The sequence below is a fragment of the Ptiloglossa arizonensis genome, chromosome 9 (genome assembly GCF_051014685.1).
Source record: "Ptiloglossa arizonensis isolate GNS036 chromosome 9, iyPtiAriz1_principal, whole genome shotgun sequence".
Lineage (NCBI taxonomy): Eukaryota > Metazoa > Arthropoda > Insecta > Hymenoptera > Colletidae > Ptiloglossa > Ptiloglossa arizonensis.
The window spans coordinates 13,111,217-13,131,062 of record NC_135056.1 but is presented as its reverse complement, the minus strand read 5'-3'; the positions used below and the strand labels follow the sequence as shown (position 1 = coordinate 13,131,062).

The 19,846-nt window shown below is 44.1% G+C and overlaps 1 protein-coding gene across 1 annotated transcript in view; it reads left to right on the top strand.

The window, feature by feature from the left end:
- Positions 1-19,846, top strand: part of LOC143150867 (uncharacterized) — a 373,071-nt gene that overhangs the window by 258,196 nt on the left and 95,029 nt on the right. The window contains exon 7 of the mRNA XM_076319404.1: positions 323-488. Within this exon, the coding sequence (XP_076175519.1) occupies positions 323-488 (166 nt within the window). The remainder of the gene's footprint in view (positions 1-322; positions 489-19,846) is intronic.

Below are 19,846 nucleotides of genomic sequence, written 5' to 3'. Positions count from 1 at the left end.
GACGTCCCCGATCGAAGCAACTTGCATTAGCATTGAAGTGCATCTCCTCTTGACATTTTGTTGTGTGCACAGTCACGAAGTAGATATAAGCTGCTCCAGAAACGTCACTCTGTTGTTCATCCTGAAGCATTAGCGAAACTCGATAGTCCATCCAGTTAATGCAACGTCACATATTGAATATCGCGTACACACGGTTGCTTGTAGAAATTATTTGCTCTTTGCTCGATGTTACCGAATCGGAGCGGTGGTCTCTCCGCGACGACCGTATCACGATCGCGTTGCGATTCGTACAACTAACCTGTGCATTTTCGTGTGTTTGCAGAGTGCGACTGGGTATACGAGGACACTGACTGCTACGACGGCTGCGTGCTAGCCAGCCCCGGATATCCTGGCCTATATCCCCCGAACATCCAGTGTCGGTACTTAATTACTTCCGGCCCGCGAATGTCCATCGCAATTAACTTCACCGCCGTGCTCCTTCCTTACAAGTAAGTGTACCCTTTACGTTGTTTCTCGACTTTTGTACCTCTATCCGTTAACGCTTTCTCAAAGCGAAACAAGAAACTTCTGTACCCGACTGGAAAATTACCAGAGATAATGAGTAAATATTAATACATTAAAACATTAACCGAGCGGAGGAAACTTCGTCCCTGGGAATACATTTAAATCGAGATTCTCGTAAAGAACACCGGAGGATAGAGTTGTTGTACAGGATAGAGTCTGGATCTTTTTCTTGTTTTAAATTTAAATTTCCATAAGGTCAAACGGTGCACTTCGATCTTCTTTAGCGAAAATTCGTTTCCTTTCCCACACCAAAGAGCGAATATGTAGTGGTAAGTTGGAGTATGTTCGAAAATACCACCACTTCGAACTTTTCAACTTTCTAATTCTGCTTTCCTTTCCGCGAACGTGGTACGACGACGAAGCAGTATATTCCTCGAGTATTCTTCAAAGATCGATTACTTGCACGAGCACTTCTTGTCGTCGTAAAACTATAATTTGCCGAAGCACGACATGCGAGACTCTTAACGAACGATCGTTCCGCGTTTAAAAATATAGCCGGGTATCGAGGTACGGTTAATTATACACTTTTACATAAATATATTTTCGCTACTGTGATACGCGATGTATATTCATATCCGAGTTGATTATTTTCTCGTTAAAAAATTTACACGAAGAGTTTTTCTTTTAAAAAATTAATTTTCGCACAATTCGACCTAAAAACTGTTCTAGAAATACTTGTTGTAATTTTGTATAAAAAGCATAACCGAGAGTTGATTTTTCCCCGCGTTCCCTTCGAAACGTTGAGAAAAGGGCGAACTCTCTTTCTCGCGTTACTATAATTCTCGTAAATACCATTTTCAGTCGGTAACAGAGACTTCTGGCGCTCGACACGTCCGCAAATATTTAAATAACGCCGTCGTCGACGTCTCCCAGTCGTTCTCTCGCGGGAGTTACGTCTGACGGTAGCGTCTCCTTCCTCTTCGTTCGTAGCTACCGCCGCGTCGCGACGGCTGAGAAGAGGCGACCTTCCGTGTACAAACTGTACATTTTAATGTCGCGGCGACGAAAACCGAGAAAAACCAATTCCAGGCGATGCCCACTCTGCGTTCGGGGTTTTCTGGTGGGGGGAACGCGCCGAGGACGAAAGTATGCGAAAGTACACGAAACAAATAAGAAAGTACAGAAAAGTACACGAAGGTACACGAAAGTATACGAAACTCTAGGAAAGTACAGGAAAGTACACGAAGGTACACGAAAGTACACGAAACTATAGGAAAGTACACGAAAGTACACGAAAATACAGAAAAGTACACGAAGGTACACGAAAGTATACGAAGGTACACGAAACTATAGAAAAGTACACGAAAGTACACGAAAGTACACGAAACAAATAAGAAAGTACAGGAAAGTACACGAAGGTACACGAAGGTACACGAAAGTACACGAAAGTACACGAAACTATAAGAAAGTATAGAAAAGTGCAGGAAAGTACAGGAAAGTACACGAAGATACGCGATAGTACACGAAAGTGCACGAAACTGCACGAAAGTACACGAAAGTTTACGAAAGTGTTTCGCGAGATTGGAGTGCGCGTTACCGATCGCTACGCGCGCATTCACTCTCGCGCAGCGTCGAGGAGTGGGGGTCGTGGGAAGTCCCTTTGTGCGTCATTCGAGAAGGGGTCCGCGACGTGTGCGTGTCACGACGAAGCTCGATAACGCGTCTCGCGTCTCATTTACGCTTCGCGTCTGCACGAACCCTTCACGTTTCGCTCGAATCGACCCCTCGGGCGGGATGGAACACGCAAAAACTCCCGTTACACCGAGTATTCAGTTACTTACACGCCTCTCGAGTCGCGGCTTTCTTCATGTCCGCTTGACGAACCGACTTCGAGAGCCTAACCTCTTCCTCTTCCGTTTACTTTGCGCGCGAGCCACCGGGACGATTCTCGAGTTGAAATTCGAGAAATTCGAACGTACGTAGGATTTCTTTCGGACGGCGATACACTGTAATTTTTAGAGAAACAATGATGCGACCGTCTACAGTGATTCGATATTTAATATTACGAGCTTGGATCTCTCGACATTCCGGACACTGAACGGAAGAAATGATCCATCGTTCCAATTAATGAAATTGCGATTGCATTTGCGCGACGAAGATGACTGGAAACGGACGAATTGATAATGAAAATAGTCATCTGGAGAGCGATTAGTCGTTTCGTAACGATTACGATAAATAAATTTGTGTTTCAATTCTTGTCGCTCGATGTACGAATTGGGTAAATGTGTAAAATTTGCTCGGCCGTATGGGAAATCACAGTGACGTTAATGAAATTCGATAAAATTTCATTCGTTTCACCGAGATTGCTCTTACGGCCAAAGAATTTTACATATTTTACCCACTTGTTGTATCGTCGAGCGTACTCTTTACTATTTAATATCCAGAGCGGCTTCACCTACTCGCGCATTGTTGCTATATTGGCAACTCGTCTCTTTGTATCTACCTTGCGGGATCGAGCAATCCTTTCAGAGTAAAGTAAGAATTTTATATGCACTTTTCGCGATGCCGGGGAATCCTGTTCACGAGACAGAAATTAAAAATATCCGCCGTACATTGTTACAGTCTCTCGTTCGCTACGAAGATAAAAATATTAAAGAAACGATCCCAAGATTAATAAAAAGTTCCCTGACTTAAAATATACTAATCATATTACTGTACACTGTATCCACGGAATAATAATCTACGTACAATCGAGAAAAGTGTAATACTTGCCGCACGATTCCTTACAAAAATACCAATCAAATTATTCACAATCTCGAAATAATAAATAACGCACGAGTAAAATATAATTTTTCCTAGAGAATCGCACGCGTCCGTACAAGTGCACGAAAAAAACTTACAACTCGTCCTCGAAACTCAAACGCGACCGGCCAATTTCAAACTTTATACATTGTTTAAATTTGTATCACGGTGACGAGAACAATCACCGTGTCGTAAAGCAAGTTCGTCGACGTAACGCTTATTATGCACCAGCGACACGGTATATAGGTAATAAAGGGTCTGTAGTGGGGATCGGTAGACGTTATCAATTTCCGGGCCCAGTCTCCATTAATTTTGGGGTGATTCGCGCACGCTCGTGACTACAATCCTCGCCGCGTATCGTTGATCTGGGTTAAGAAGCAGCGCTTACGTCGCTAATGAGCAGAGACTTGATACCACGTCAGTGTAAGTAGGTCGTGATTTGATAGACCGCCGCTGACTTCCGCCAGTCAGCGTGAATATTCCTGCGACTCCATTGAGATTACCATGCATACGCGTCGCTGATAACGGGCTAAAGTTACCGGCGCGGTAAATTGTCGAAGTTCTGAAACAAGCGGTAACGAGAATCGAGAAACGACGCTTTATACATATTCGCCGTGCAACAAAATACGAAACTAATTAATAGCACGCACGCGGTGACGACGAGCGTTACCTATCGGCGACGCGTGTATCTTTTTCGTTGTTTCGCTACGTGGACGACGTGTTAGCGAAACGAACGAAACAAACGTTTCGATCGGAAATAGATCGCACGGGGGACAAATTCCATCGTAAAATTGAACCAATCGTTTCGGAGTACGATGTCTGCGCTCGACTTGCTAGCTGCGAAAACGTCCAAAGTCCACGAACGATAGATCGTCGGTTCGATAATTCGTCGTAGTTTCTGATTACGTTCGATTCAGGTGAAAACGTTTCGTACTCTACGATTTAATCGTGTACGATGGAGATTTGTTTTCATTTTTAAGCGTTTTGGGAATTTGAGAAAATTTTCATCGAATGTACTTGCTCTTGTGAAAAATATAAAATTAGACGTGTCGTTGATTCTTTAAAGACGAGGAACTCTCGTCGAATCTTGACAGGGTAGTTTTTGTCCAATTTTATGGTAAATGTTCGAAGTTTTCTTCGAATTCGAAAGTACGTCGTAGTGCTCGGAAGAAATATCGCGTTAAATTCTAATTAAGTTTAATCCATTTTGCGGTAATTTCGCTCCGTGGCTCTCAAGTTCTACAATTCTGCGCATAAACTAATTTCGGTATATGCAACTTCCAAACTGGGATTTAAATTAATATTCGATTTACAATATAATCCTTCGGGCACTAACTTAGAGACTATCTGGAACATAATTTAGCATTCGACTACGTTTTGGTCGAATCAGCGATGACTTGACACACACGCATACAGAAATTGCACTTAAGCACGATTAGATTATTGGTAAGTTTTGAGAATCGGACAAAGTTGATTAACATTTTCGTAAACATATATGGATCACATATGAAAAGTAACTATTCCTTGTTTGACACGTAATAGGAAACGCTAAACGTTTCTGTTACATTTCTGTGAGCAACTTCGAATTTGATAAAACCACGTAAAAAGAAGAGTACCTCGATTACTACATCTTATCATTGAAACGGATTCGTGACAACCGATAGTTGAATAGAAGGATAGTAAAATAACAAGAGAACGGGTCGTGACATTGTATCGCGAGCGTACGAAGTCGTGTCAATACAGTTGTATGCAAATAGGAAGGTAAATAGTGGTCTGTATCGAGATCCGTTCAACCACAATCTACAACGCGCGTACCAGGAGAATATTCAAAGTCGATTTTCTCGAAAAAAAAAACTCTAGTAGAAAATATTCTTATTCCACATCTGTTTACTCGCTTTTTCAATAATTTACATATCCTTTCTTTTTTTTTTTAATTCTTCTTGACATAGAATCACCCCTTCCCTGTCGTATCACGATTACAAAGACCTGAAACGCAATACGGATTGAAGTCGACGAACGGATCAAAAGTAAACGGTACCTCGTATCGAGATGTGTCTCGAATTTCGTCGCTGCACAATTTTCGACTTATCCGTTCGCGTGGAATCGTTAAATTCGATAACGATGACCGATTGATCATTGCCGGGACGTCGCGTACACCGAAAGCCACAAATGGATTAAGGCAGTAACCGATGAGAAAACGTTACAATGGAAAAATCGAATTTTTTCAAACGCGTAAAAAAAACGTGAAATCCATCCCCCATCCCCCATCCCCCACCCCGTTCCACCGGTTAACGCGAGCACGCGTTGCTGATATTCGAGTTACGAGCGGTTGTTCGCGGCGCTAACGAGCGAATTCGACGGAACAAGCGGATCGACGAAACGAAAAAACGGATCGTAATTTCCGTATAGTGGGCCGAAAGGGAACGGAGAAGACGAAGAAAGGGAAAGAGAAAAAAGTGCAGATAAGGGAGACGCGGGGAATAATCACGGCGACGTCGACGCGGCCGCCGCCGCTTTTTCACGATCCTCGTTGCTACGACTAAGGTTTTTACGACACCGGGTGCTCGAAAGCACTTCCATATGAGAAGCAAACGTCAAAAGTACACCGAGCACTTCCACCCCCTTTGAAGCAGCGAACGCGGGCTCGTTCTACGCCATTCCGGCTCGCCCTTTCGCTTTCTCTCGTACGCGTCGCTCCATTCTGCACAGTGACGGACAAAGGTATTGAAACGTCCCCGGTAATACGTCGAAGGTTTCTCGCGGGATGTTTTTGAGTCCGCGCGCGAAAAGGCACGCGTGGGACCGTGGTGAGGGATTGGAGACGGTGGTGGGGGATCGGAGACGGTGGTGGGGGATCGGAGACGATGGTGGGGGTAGCCGCGTTACGCGACCAAAGGAGATCCAGCTGTCGAACCATTCGCTCGGTTCGCCCGCTACCGCGAACATCGATCCCGTGAGCTCGTTTGCATCCTCGATCCTTGATTACACAGGGTGGCCGCGTAAGTCGAAAGATCGCGTTGAAAAACTAACAGCGGCGCCCGAGTTCTTAACGTATCCGGTTTTTTCGCGGGGCGAGGACGTCGCGCACCGGTGGCACGAATCCCGAAAAATGGAATAAAAAAGAATCGCGTCGAGCTCTGGCTGGCGCTTCACCGTTTTTCATTGTAAAAACGGGACGGTCCCCGCGGTGGGTTTTTTGGGTCGCAGAATTTAATCCCGCGAGTAAAAATTTTTTATCGCGGTAAAACGTATCCCTTCGAGCTCGAACGAGTAGAAGATTATTAAAAATGGAAATTGAACGTTATCGGGAGTTAATCGCGTAATTGTCGGGAGCTGGTAGAACGAGACGCTTCGCTCCGACGCGAAAGAATGGGATTAGAAATAATTTCGAGAAGCGGAGTGTCGTTCGAGTAACGTACAGATGCGTAATTGAAATTTCAGTTTAAGAGAAAACAAATTTTCCCCTCGAATGGCCACCTCGTTTCATTGCAAATTATCACACGCGCGTCAATCAGAGATCATCAAGCGAGAAAAATATTTCCTCTCGGACGTTTCGTAATTTTTCCATGCGAATGATTTTCGATGAAATTGATACTCTTCAAACGTTTCATTTCTCAGTTTCACTCCTCTCGAAGAATGAGCTCTAAGCGCGTTGACGAAATGGAAAAGTATTTAACACGTTCGAAGATAAATCGCAGAAATCACGATACTCTTCGAGCACGGCGCTCTAGTTACTGCTACTAGCCTTGTAGAGGTTTTGTGTCGTGTATTGCACTCGTGGGGACCAAAGGTTCCGGGAGAAGAAGTTTGTCCACGGTTTGAATAGGTCGATCGGTACCGAGTGGAATTGAATGGCTGGATCGAAGCTCGATCCAACGATCCGATAGTAAAATACTTCCAGAGCGAGGCACTTGTCGAGTAGTTTGCGTTCTCCGTGAAACGCGTCGTGCCATCTAATTTTCGGTTTCCACCATTCGAGTCGAAATTGATTCTTCTTCCTCGGGGAAGATCAAAGAAACATCCGTCTTTCGAAGCAAAATATTACGCTCGTGGATGTATCGTGGGCGATCGTTCTTGGCATCCGAGAGCGAGTAGTCGAATGCATTTTGACACGAGGGAAAGAAAGCGCGGGAAATCGTTCGCAGTGCTGCGTACGTGAATATTGTCGTCCAATAACGGATACGCTCGGTGTACCTACGAAGCTGATTTTCGCTCTACCATTCGCTGCGCGTACCTTTTCGACCCTTTGAGACCGAAAGGCTAATAGAAAACTTCGCATCGCTTCCGTTCGTTCCTTTCGAACATTTCTCCGTCACTTAGGATACGAGCTGTCTTTGCCCCTTATCCGCTTTGTTCCGTACGCGCGAAGCGGACGACGAAGCCGAGTTCTCGCACGCTTTACGAAAATATTTCCCGCGTACCGACCGAGTGTAAACTCGCGAAGCAAGTTCGTTAGAGATTTCGAACGCGTTACGAAAATATTTCCCGCGTTAAGTGTAAACTCGCGAAGCAAGTTCGTTAGAGACTTCCACATTTGCACAATTTACTCGGTGTGTTTACATTGAATTACCCGCATCGGTAATATCGATGTTAATTTAGAATCTAAAATACATTCTTCCTCGTTGGATAGAATCTCAAGAAAATGAACGTAGCGCTGAAATAGCAGTTATTGAATTTCTCGTTGCACCGTTCAGCACTCGTGCATTGATGTTACAATTGTTGGCCTGTAGACTAATAATAGAATATTCAAGACTTCTCGAGAATCTAAGTATAAATTAAACCATTGCGCACTTCTATCAAAACACTAAAATATATTGTTACCACTCCACGAAATGCTCCATCTTCTCAAATTATAATACAATCGAGAAAGAATTCTTCCATTATTCTTCCAAGAGACAACTTGCCAAGAATCCATCGACAAACATCGCTCGAGTACGAAACCAATCGCAAAATATTTGAATCGAAACGTTGAAACCTATCGATCCTACTCTATAAAATGCTCTATCTTCGCAAATTGCAATACAACGAAGAAACAACGTCCAAAATGTTTCATCGTCGTTCAAGGTGACGAATCACTAAGAAATCCATCGATAATCCTAACACCTTGATAATTTTCTCAATCCGTGCGCGAACGACGCTTAGAATTTCGCAGCGGTCACGGAACGACGTATTAACGAAACATTCTGTAGCACCGCATCGGTGATAAATTCCATGGAATATTCAAGCCCTTTTGATTTCTGGGCAGAGCGAATAACGACGCGTGACGAGTCAGAAAACTCCCACGAGGACGGAGCTTATTTTTCGCTGCGCGAACGTGGTCGAAATTCTGAACGACTACGGCTGCATGGCCCCCTCTCCGCTCACCTCCCCTCCCCCTCTCCGCTCCCCTCCCCTCCTCCTCTTCGCGGACACCGTGCACGTTTCCATCGCGCGACTAAAATCACCGCCGTATCGGGGAAACGCGGAGCGAGTCGAGTCGCATCCGGGAAAAATAATAATAACAACGTGTTTCGTCGTCGCGGTGATTGTAATTGTTTCGTTGGTGCTGTTCTTCTTCATTTTTTTTTCATTTTTGCACCGATCGAGCAAACAAATTCCGACAAACGGAGTGTAGGTCTTAAACCTTTTTGCAATAACTTCGGTCCGTGGTCGACCAGCGTTCCCCGTGCGGCGTTAATCGAAACGAACGAAACGCCGCGTGACACCGGAACGGAAAACGGGGCCAAACGTAACGACGACAGTTTCAAACGACGACTAATTCCATCCAACGACGAAACGGCGCGGTGGTCGGGCCCTCGCGCGTAGACGACTCTTCTTTTTTTGTTTTTTTCTTCTTTTTTTTTTCACCTCCCCCCCGAGCACGAAAAGTACGGAAACTGCAAACAACTGGAAGCTGATTCGCGAAGCACACAATACCGTTTCGAAAGGGATTCCCCGGACACGCGGAAATACGAACACCGATGCTCGCGTGTACGTACGTTTGGTTTTCTAATTATTTATTTTCTTCTCTCTTTCTTTTTATCAAATTGTCGCAACGAGGAACAGCATGTTGAAATTGCGACCACGAATTCACGAGTAAAATTCTCTCGCGATGTAACGCGGGACAACGTTGTCGGAAGATCGACGAATGTTTAATTTCTCAATTGTTTCAACTGTACCGAGATTCGAGCTCGCGTTAAACTTATAACGAAACATTCGTAACGAAATTTACACGGTGAGACCGTACGCGGAAACGCGTGGTCGGAGATAGAATCGACGAATGTTTAGTTTCTTAATTATCTCAATTGTTGCAACGGTCCTAGCGTAGAAATACGCGTAATTAAATTTCACGGTGACGTAACGCGGCAACGTGGTCGGAAGATTGTTAATATTTCGTTCTTCGATTGCTTTAATTATCGCAACGGGGGAATAACCGTTAGAGTTGTGGTAAAATATTCGTGACTAAATTTTCCCGGTGATGTAACACGGCAACAATTTGAATATTTATTCGTTGCGAGCATAATAATTCGCGCTCGATGAGATTGTGTTCCCGAAAATGTACAGAGTGCTTTCGAATCGGTGGTATTGTAGATATTATAATATATTTACCAAAAGTAAAAGTCGACTATTTTATTTTTCAAATTTTTATTCTCTCGATTGAATATTGTATTGTATTAAACGGTGGATTAATTCGTCATAAAATTCACTCTTTCGACAGGTAGGGCCCAAAAATGAAACCGTTGTTTTTATTTATATTTTTCACGCAGGTACATTTTATCGATGTACTCCAAATTTGAAAGCACCCTGTACATACTTATGAAACGAAGCAAAAAAATTAACGAAACGAATACAACCGTGGACCACTAAAACGAATTATTTTCTTTCGACCAATTATTTGCAATAATGTCAAAAAATCATACGAAAATTCGTTCGAAATTCGTAAAGATCGATCGACGACTGCGTTAAGTCGGTTTTGTTTTCGGTTATGTGCATCGCTTTGCATCGTTTAAGCCTCGTCTCTCAAAGTCGTTGGATGCTTGACGCGGAAACATGTCGCTGGATAATTAACATTGCTAGTACCTTCGTACCGTTTTCGAGAGGGCCGATGTTAATACACATCCTGTGAGCTGCCGGAAGTTTCGTAATTAGCAAACGACGCTTTCTAGCACGTTTATCGGGATCGCGTTAATTTTCTGATTACCGTATCTGTGTAACGAGCTACGGGTAATATTCTCGACTCTTATGTCGTTTATTGCACAGCATTACGAAGAAAAAGAAAACATGGAATTTCGAAATCCCAAGAAACGCGAGAAACTAGTTTCATTGTGAATTTTTCATGTACACGTGAACCCATCGAGAATAAATGAACGAAAATTTTGAGTATCCTGTACTTTCGAAGAAAAAGGGAACTTAGAAATTCGAAATCCGAGGAAAAACACGGAAAGATCCTGGATAAATCGCGGAGCGGTTTCTCAGTAAATTTGCCTTGCCAACGAGGACCCATTCGAAATAAGTGTGGCAAAATTCGAAGAGTACCCTACACTTCTGAAGTGAAAGAAAACTTGGAAATCCGAAATCCCGAGATATACACGAAAAGATCTCGGAAAATCGCAGAACAGTTTCTTCGTAAATTTCTCATATAGGCAAGGACGAATGTATAAGCGTATCGAAAGTAAGCGTGCCAAAATTTGAAGCAATCTACAGTTCCAAGGAGAAAGGAAACTTAGAAATCTGAAAACAGGGAAAGGTCGTGGAAAATCGCAGAACAGTTTCCTCGTAAATTTTCCATACCTACGAAAACGTAACAAAAATAAGCGTGTCAAAATTTATAGAGCATTCTACACTTCCGAAGGAAAAGGAAACTTAGAAATCTGGAAACAGGGAAAGGTCGTGGAAAATCGCAGAACAGTTTCCTCGTAAATTTTCCATACCTACGTAAGAAAACTAAGCATTACAAAATTTAAATAACGTTCTACACTTCCGAAGTAAAAGGAAACTTAGAAATCTGGAAACAGGGAGAGGTCGTGGAAAATCGCGGAACAGTTTCCTCGTAAATTTTCCATACCTAGGAGAACGTACGAAAAATAAACGTACAAAGATTTGAAGAGTATCCTCTAGGAAACTCATTATGAAAATGTAGTCACGAGGGAGCAATTTAGCGCGGGGATTCCATTGGGAAAGGGTTCCCCGGGTTCTTATCCCGTTGCAGAGGACAATAAGTTCCACGTGTTGTAGCCGTTCGAATTCCCTTTTTCCCCCGCGATGGAATGTAAACGGGCATCCCTGTAACGACCGGGTAACTTGCTCGAACATCTCGTTGGGATCAGCCTTAAAGGATTCAAGGTGGGCAAATGTACGAGGCGTCTCGGCCCCGTTCCTCGTTCCGATTCATTATTCAGACCTTACTTTCACCCTGCCGCTTGAAAGACGGTGATCGTTGCGCTGAATTCACGCTGCAGACCGGGCCCCGGCTTAAAACGAAGGGGTTGTTGGGGTAAAGCGGGCTACCACCCTCATCCATGCAAACGTCGAAATTATTCCTACATCGCGGGGAACTCTGAGGCAGCGATTTTTTCCCCCCTCTCTCTTTCTCTCTCGCTCTCTTTTTCTCTCTATCTTTGTCCAGTCTTTTCCATTCGGCTTCTCGTTTTCCACGGTGAACTTCTTGCGTTTCTTCTCCCTATTGGCGCCTCCAGGCCCTCGGCGAAAATCGAACCTGGGATGATTTCGCGCGACGGGCGCAGTCCCTTACGGCGGGCTCTCGAGCCTTCTCGAATTTTTATTTCGACAGACATTTCGTTTCGGCCGGTTTCATTAACCGCGGAACGACCGAGAAGCGAGCTGTCGCGTTAAAGACCAAGGAGCTCTCCCCCGAGCCTCGTCCACGTTATCTGTAATTATCCACGAAAGGAATTGTTTTACCAATAACGGTAGCTTCGTGTACCGGGAGAAAAAAGGTATGAAATGTTTGATAACTTTCCGTAATGGAAACGAATTTATATGGAAAAGAAGCTCTTTACAATCGTGTATAAAATCGAAACAGTTTTAACCCGAGTGCATTCTTGCATTCTACCGTGCACTCGAAGTTGTTGTTTGGAGAATATTCCAAGTAATTACGCTCGCGCTTTATTTCGCGCGAATTACAAAAATGGGTCAAAGAACCATTCTATCGGATCGATTTATCTTAGATCGATTATATCGCGAATTCGCGCAATTTACCCAAGATCAAGTACAAATATCCCCGTCTACGGTTAGACAAGTAGTATGCTCCCGTCTATGGCTAGACAAGTAGTATTATGCCGCCCATGGTCAGACAAGTAGTTCTGCACCGCCCATGGTCAGAAAAGTAGTATTATCCCGTCTATGGTAAGACAAGTAGTATTATGTTGTATATGGTAAGACAAGTAGTATCACCCCGTCGGTTGTCAGACAAGTAGTATGTCCCCGTGGGTGGTCAGACAAGCGGTATAATCCTGTCGATTGTCAGACGAGTAGTATTACCCGCCTGTGGTCAGACAAGTAGTATTACCCCGTCGGTGATCAGACAAGTAGTATTACCCCAGTCGGTGGCCATACAAGTAGTATAATTCCGTCTATGGTCAGACAAGTAGTGTGGTCAGTCGGTTGTCAGACAAGTAGTATTGCTCCATCGATGATCAGACAAGTAGTATTACACCGTCGGTGGTAAGACAAGTAGAATAACTCCGTATGTTGTCAGGCAAGTAGTATGACCCCGTCTATTGTCAGACAAGCGTGACTCAAACCGGCGCCTCCGCTACTCCCCGGGACCGAAACGGTTAAGGTGTCCCCTGAAAAGCTCGCAATCGTGGACGGTGGTCTCGACACGCGGCGACTAGAAAAGAAAAAAAAAAGAAAACAGAAGGCCGAGTAATCGTCGAGCTTAACGAGGCAGCCCGAAATGAAAGCGAGTCACCATGGCCGGTGGCAGTCACCGTGGCCGCGTTCGCCTCGCCGAATCGAATCTTTGGCCTGAACGATGGTACAGGCGTAAAATAATGGCGCGCCTCGTGTCGTCCTTAACGATTCTCGTCGGCTGGAATTTAATAAGAGCCGCATAAAGTTAGGGCGGATTCCCGTTTATTCGAGACGGCTTCCATCCTCGTTCTCCTCCTTCTCTTTTGCCTCCCGCCCCCTCTCCCCCTCTCTCCCATCTCCCTACGTAACCGTGAACCCGGAGAATATGTGGCTCCGTTGAATTTGCGTTCTCCGTGAGCGCACGATCTTGCATGCGCGTACACGTGTGCGCACAGACGCGGACACAAGTGCACGCGTCGCAGTCCTCCGTCTGCACGTAAAACGGAGGGTACAGGGGTGGAGAGGGGTGCAAGAGGGTGTGTAGGTGGGTCTGAAAGCTTTTGTACTCCCATCCACGGTCGCCTACTTCCCCTCGCGACCAAGCTTCTGGCACTTCTGGCTAGCTTGCACTCGCTATTGGCCGATAGTATACGGTCACCGGACCCACGGCTTTTCTTGTCGTCGAAACTACATTCGCGCAGCTTCGCGAACAACAGCCATGCATTAAGGCGAACTCCTACGGACCGTACCAGAAGGAGGACGTTCCTTTTTCGGATTTATCATTCACGGATCCGTGGATACACGATTCGTTTCGTCATACGGGGGACATTAGACGATGAGTTCGTGGATACCGAGGGTTGTTAAGATATCGACGGTGAAGTTCGGGAGGATCGGTCGCATTAACCACGTTAACGGTCGAATTAGGGGTAACGCGAATAGAAGTGGATGGACTCGGTGAAAGATTTATATCGGTTCTTTCGGGAGTTATCGTCGAGGGACGATACCCGTGCCTCGATATAAATCGCCTTTGGAAATATTTAGAGGACGATCGATTTTCGAGGGGGTAGAAAATTTCGTATTCACGCTTGGTAATTGGACGAATATATCGAACATTTGAACGGAGATTGTTCCTGGTGGGGGACCGCGTGAAAAACTTAACGCTCTTGCTGCAGAGACATTTAAGAATAATGCATCTCGCGGAGATGCTTTCAAGCCAGCTAGAAAAGTTGGTAAATGTAAGAAATGTAGAACACTCGTCTCTATAGTACGTTCATGGGTCTCGCGGAAGTAGAGTTTGGAAAATTTGAGCAATGTAAGGGGAAGTAGAGTTTGGAAAATTTCAGGAATGCAAAGGGAAGTAGGGCTTGGTATATTTTAGCAGAGCGATAGAGTACGCGGAATTAGGAATATTTTCGATTTTCAGTTAGCTATCTTACCCAAAGTTTTCCAAGTACCGTTCATTATTCTCAGACCTTGCTCTGTGACATCTAAGAAGCGCGCAATCATTGGAAATTAATGAAAAATAGAGCAGGGATACGGTTAAATGAAATCGATACGAGGCGAACCATGGTTACCATTATTCACCAGTGGTCACATATTGACCATTGGTGAGCAAGTAGAGGAACCTGAGAACATCCATGGATCCCATGGAGTCGGATCCAAAGTCAGGTGAAGTCTATCTATACTTTCAAAAGTATAGTTAGCAGATTTCACAGTTACTTCGACTGTGTGTTCGATCTAGCCGAAAATTATTTCGCGAAAAATGAATATTTCAACAAAATGGTATTCACGACTATTATTTACACGTTAAATATCATCAATAAGTATTTCAATTACTATTCGATATAAATTATTACTAGTTACAATGAATAGAGAAATTTGCAACGTTTCTACAGTTTCAGCGAATGTTTACTCCTAATCGCAATTATTATTAATTACACAATATGCGCATTATTCGTGCGTCATAAATTACTTCGGTGTAAATTTTTGTTGAATTTTTAAACGAAACACGGCCAATTAAACACTTTTCGTAGAAGGAAGTTTCGGAGCATGGAAAATTATAATTACTTATCGTTTGAACGTTACAATTTTCACGGTACGCTTAAACGTTGCACCTTCTTCGGTAATAATGCGTTTCATTTATAAAAAAAAAAAACATTATCCCTCTTACGGGGTGATAAATATCGAAGAAAACACGGATTTAATATCGCGCGAAAACTTATTTCTTTCGTAGCGGAAAATTGAATTTATTCCTCTTCCGGGCGGGATAATTATTGTCCTTGATACACGTTTAGCATCGTTGGACGTCCGGTCTATTCTATGTCTCATCTGCGTCTGAACGTTCAAAATTACCGGAGAGTATTCGAGTAACTGTTCGTGACGGAAGAATATTATCCCCGTAATGTATTACAGGGGCCCTGATGAATGAAAAGGAAAGAAAAAGATTAACCGCTTTGAACGTGTGCGATATTAAACAAGAAAGGGAATCTCATTATAACCACCCGGCGCTGGAACAACGAACGCTTGGACAACATATTGAAGACACTTTTAATTAAATACACTTACGGTTACCGGCGCTCTCCTGCATCGAAATATCCACCCGTGAACCGTACGCCTAAAAATCTAATAGCGTCACCCTCTGCGGTCGGTCGGGGAGCTTTCGAAAATAAGTTCTCCACGGTAAAAAAAAAACAAAAAAAAAAAAGAAAGAAAAAAAACGCACACTTTTACGTAGCACGCGTCACGACGCCCTCCATTGAGGTAAAATTCGCGTCCTGTACCGCGATACCCCCAACCCGCGTAAAAATGCTAAACCAGAGAATTTACATACTATTAGCGATGCATTTTCATTCGTGGCCGGCGCGACATCGGCGAACATTAATTAAATTAGCCGTGCCGGCGTGTTTCGGTAATTAATGAAGTGTCACGAAAATCGAACTGTATGCAGATACATTGAAAGGCCCGACACGCGCAATTTCGCTCGGCGCGCGGCAAAATCAAGTTACGCGTGCCCCACTCTCCTCCCCCTCGCTACCCTCGACAGGAAAGTATTGCAGAAATTGAAAATCAGTTTAACGACAACGTTATCCCTTTACGGCGGGAACATTACGCAGCCCTGTAACTCGCCTCGATGGAACGAGTTTCGACCCCCACCCCTCTCGCGTTGTTTTAAACGACGCGAAATTATTTCGTCCCCGTGCCCCTTCGACCATCCAAACAGGAAATTCACTTCCCGTGATAATAATATAATTTACTCGTTGTTGGTAAATGGGGATGATGCGCGGAATATGCGCGAGGTATTGTTGTGAAATATAATTCTATCCTAAAGAGGGGATCGGTGAGCGTCAACGAACAGAACGCAAATGTCTCTCTACGAGCGAAGAGTTAATGTTCGAGAACATTTTTAAACGGTGATCGAAGCGACCAGTACACGCGCCGGGACGAAAGGTTTGTTAATTTTGTATTATTTTACACGACAACGTATCGTTTCCACGATTCGTCTAACCGGAGAGGTTGCAACGATCGTTCGAAGATAGACTGGTCGACGAGAATGGAAAATTCAAACAAATTTATTTCGATCGAGTTCAATTTGCACAACCTGTACAATTTTCGTAGAAAAGTTGCTACGTTTTTTTTTTTTACATAGTAACTATATTTCGAGGTCACGTTAATTGTTTTTCTAATTGAACGTTAAACCGTGCAAATGTGAAACAACCGGAACGAATTCCACGTTCGAGCAACGCAAACGGTATCGATCTATCGGATAGTGTGACCGAGCGATCAGAATAGAACAGCGAATTTGAACAAACTCATAAACGTACGAAATTAAATCGGCACGGTACACAATTTTCATAGGGAAAGTTGCACAGATTTCCGTTCAATGGCGACACTCGGGAACGTAGAAAATGAAATTGGACAACGCGTAAATAATTTTCATAGCTGGGCAGTTTTTGCGTTCGATAGCGACGCTCGTAAACGTGCAAAATTAAATCGTAACGGTAACATGTATATATACATATATACAATTCTCACAACAGTCTTTTTTTTTCTTTGTAGAGACGCTTGCTCGATTTTTTATCTTTCAATTGAAACGTCGTGCCACCTTGGTTGAAATTTCAAGCAACGAAACGAAACCCACGTTCGGCCGGTATAAACATTTCCACTCGATGAAAACCAGGCGCCTCGAAGTTTCACCGGAGGCGATGCTCAATTACCGCTCACACGTCTGGTGAATATCCTGTCGCATTTGTAGCTACGTCGTCGTCGTCGTCGTCGTCGTCGCCACTACAGAACGCGTGAGCGTGACGTCGTAACGAAACGTCATGTCGTAAGCCGGGTAGACGAGATTATTACGGAGAGATGCACAATTCCGCGTGGACGCTTTAACGCCGTGGAACGTCGAACTCTTCCATCTCGGCGCTTCTTCCGCCTTGAGTTCGTGACACACGCCGTTTCCACGGGCCAGTAACCGGCCCCTGCTAAGAGTCATGCTGCATCTCCCGCGCATGGTAATCCCAGAGAACAGACAAAACGTGGCAACGAAAGATACAAGTATTATATTTTTGCCTAGGGTCGCGGTGGTGAGCAACGATGTAAAAGCGAGAGTACCAATTACGAATGCACGCTTTTTTTCACGATAGTCGCTTCGTGGGACAATGGAAAAATTCCGAGTACCATTGCTTGCGTGGATCACGATCGTTACAAGAAGACGAGACACGCTTCTATTTACGCAAATATTTTACGTATATTTTCGAATATTTCAAAGTAGACGTGTCTCGAGAACGATAACACGTACAAGTGTCCGAGATATAGTGATTGCTAGCTCACTGGTAGCAAATCTACCACGATTGAAAGATTCTTAAAGATTACTTTGCGTTAATCGTTAGACACGAACTTGACCTCTGTATTCCAAATCGTATAGATCGAATCGAACTGTAACGATTCCCCTGGATCTTCGCGAAATTCTTAATTTCGTTTTCGAATCGAGAAACTCCACGGTCGTGAAACAAGAATTCGTTATGTGGAATATTCGAAATCGAGTGTCAGATTTTCCTGAAAATTACGAACGAAGGAAATCGAATTACAAGTTACAATAGTAACGTTCTCGCTACCCTCGTCCAGATTTTCAAATCTATTCGAAACTTTGCTCCGCAGAAGCGGACGAACTGAAGGGTCCGCGTTATCTCGACGCAACGAACTTGGTTCGTTTCTGAAAGGTCGTATCGTTCGTTGGCGCGATTTCCAGCCGAACGTTTCGAACGAAATTTCCAATCGAACGATCGAGGTTCCGCGAGCAACGGTTCCATCCACCGGTACGTTAATCAAGGTAAACGGGAGGCAGAACGCAATAATATTCTTTGAGGTGCTGCAGGCTTGATTCACCGTGTCCGTGGAGCGGAAAGTCCTTACGGCTGGTCTCCGTCGCGGCAAAAGGGGTTAAAACGCTTTGATACGCGCCCGTGTATTGTTCGCGGCGTTACATTGTGTACTCAGACCCGTTGTGTACACGCACGCCAAGGGAGATTCCGCATGCCCGGAAGGTGTGTTTCCTAGCTGAAGATAATTGCCGTGCGCGTTGTCGGGTTCATCCCTGAGCCATTACGGTGTTGTTCCACGAATTTCGTGCCCCATTCTTTCCCGTTTCGCGGACGACAGAGAGGAACCAGTGTGCGCAAACTCCGTTGCTCTCTTCCATTGTAACCCGCACACTCGACGGAACGTGAGACCAGGCAACTGAAAAGGGGGGACAGATTTCGAATTTGCGAAATGAATCCTTGATGCCATTGACCCACCGCCGTACGATGTAACCGCGTTCCGCAAACACGTTACTACGATTTACACTGTTAATCGTTTCTTCGCGAATTTCCAGCCGTGACGATCCACCCTCGTTCTCGACGGTTGCGACGAAACGTTCCTCGTGAAATAAATCACGAACCGCGAGGATTGTTTCGTTTATCGAGGACGAATTTGATTCTTGAGTTCATGTACTTCTCGGTACGATTTATCCATGTGTGCGAAATTTCGACTCAAATGTGTTGTTAATGGAACATTTCGAAAAGTAGTCCTCGTTCGCTAACTCGTGGTTTATCTTTGTGTAAGAAATTTCGGTGTTAATTGGAAATTTTAGAAAGTACTCCTCCTTCGATACCGATTTGTGATCTATCTACGTAAAATTTCGGTGTTAATTGGAAATTTTAGAAAGTACTCCTCCTTCGATACCGATTTGTGATCTATGTACGTGAAACTTTGGTCTCGATTGAATATTTCAGAATACAATACACTTAACCTTATAATTGAACATTATACTTTGCGAAACACGAGCGTTTCACTGACGTTTAAATTTTCCTCCGTTTGTTTGTACGTGAAAAATTTTGATCGTTGACTGAAAAAAGAAAGAACAAAGAAAATTGTTCCGTATTCTAGGCTGATTGCACGTCATCGTCCGAGATTGTCCATAAATGGAATATCCTGGATGAGTATTTTTCTACACGCTTTCGCCGCTCTTGTAAATTGATTCTTTTGCGCGTTCGTTCTACCGTCGTTTAACAGATGAAAACAATTATTTTCTCGTCGTGGATCGGAAGAGTCCGACAATATTGACCGGTTAAATAGACCGGAAGGCTTTCCCATGGTATTTACTTATTCCAATAATTTATCTGGCGGTGCGGTGTCGCGCATCGGGCGCTCGCAAATAAAGCACGTTCATTGTTTCGATAGGCCACAACAGGCTGTTTAGTAAATTTTG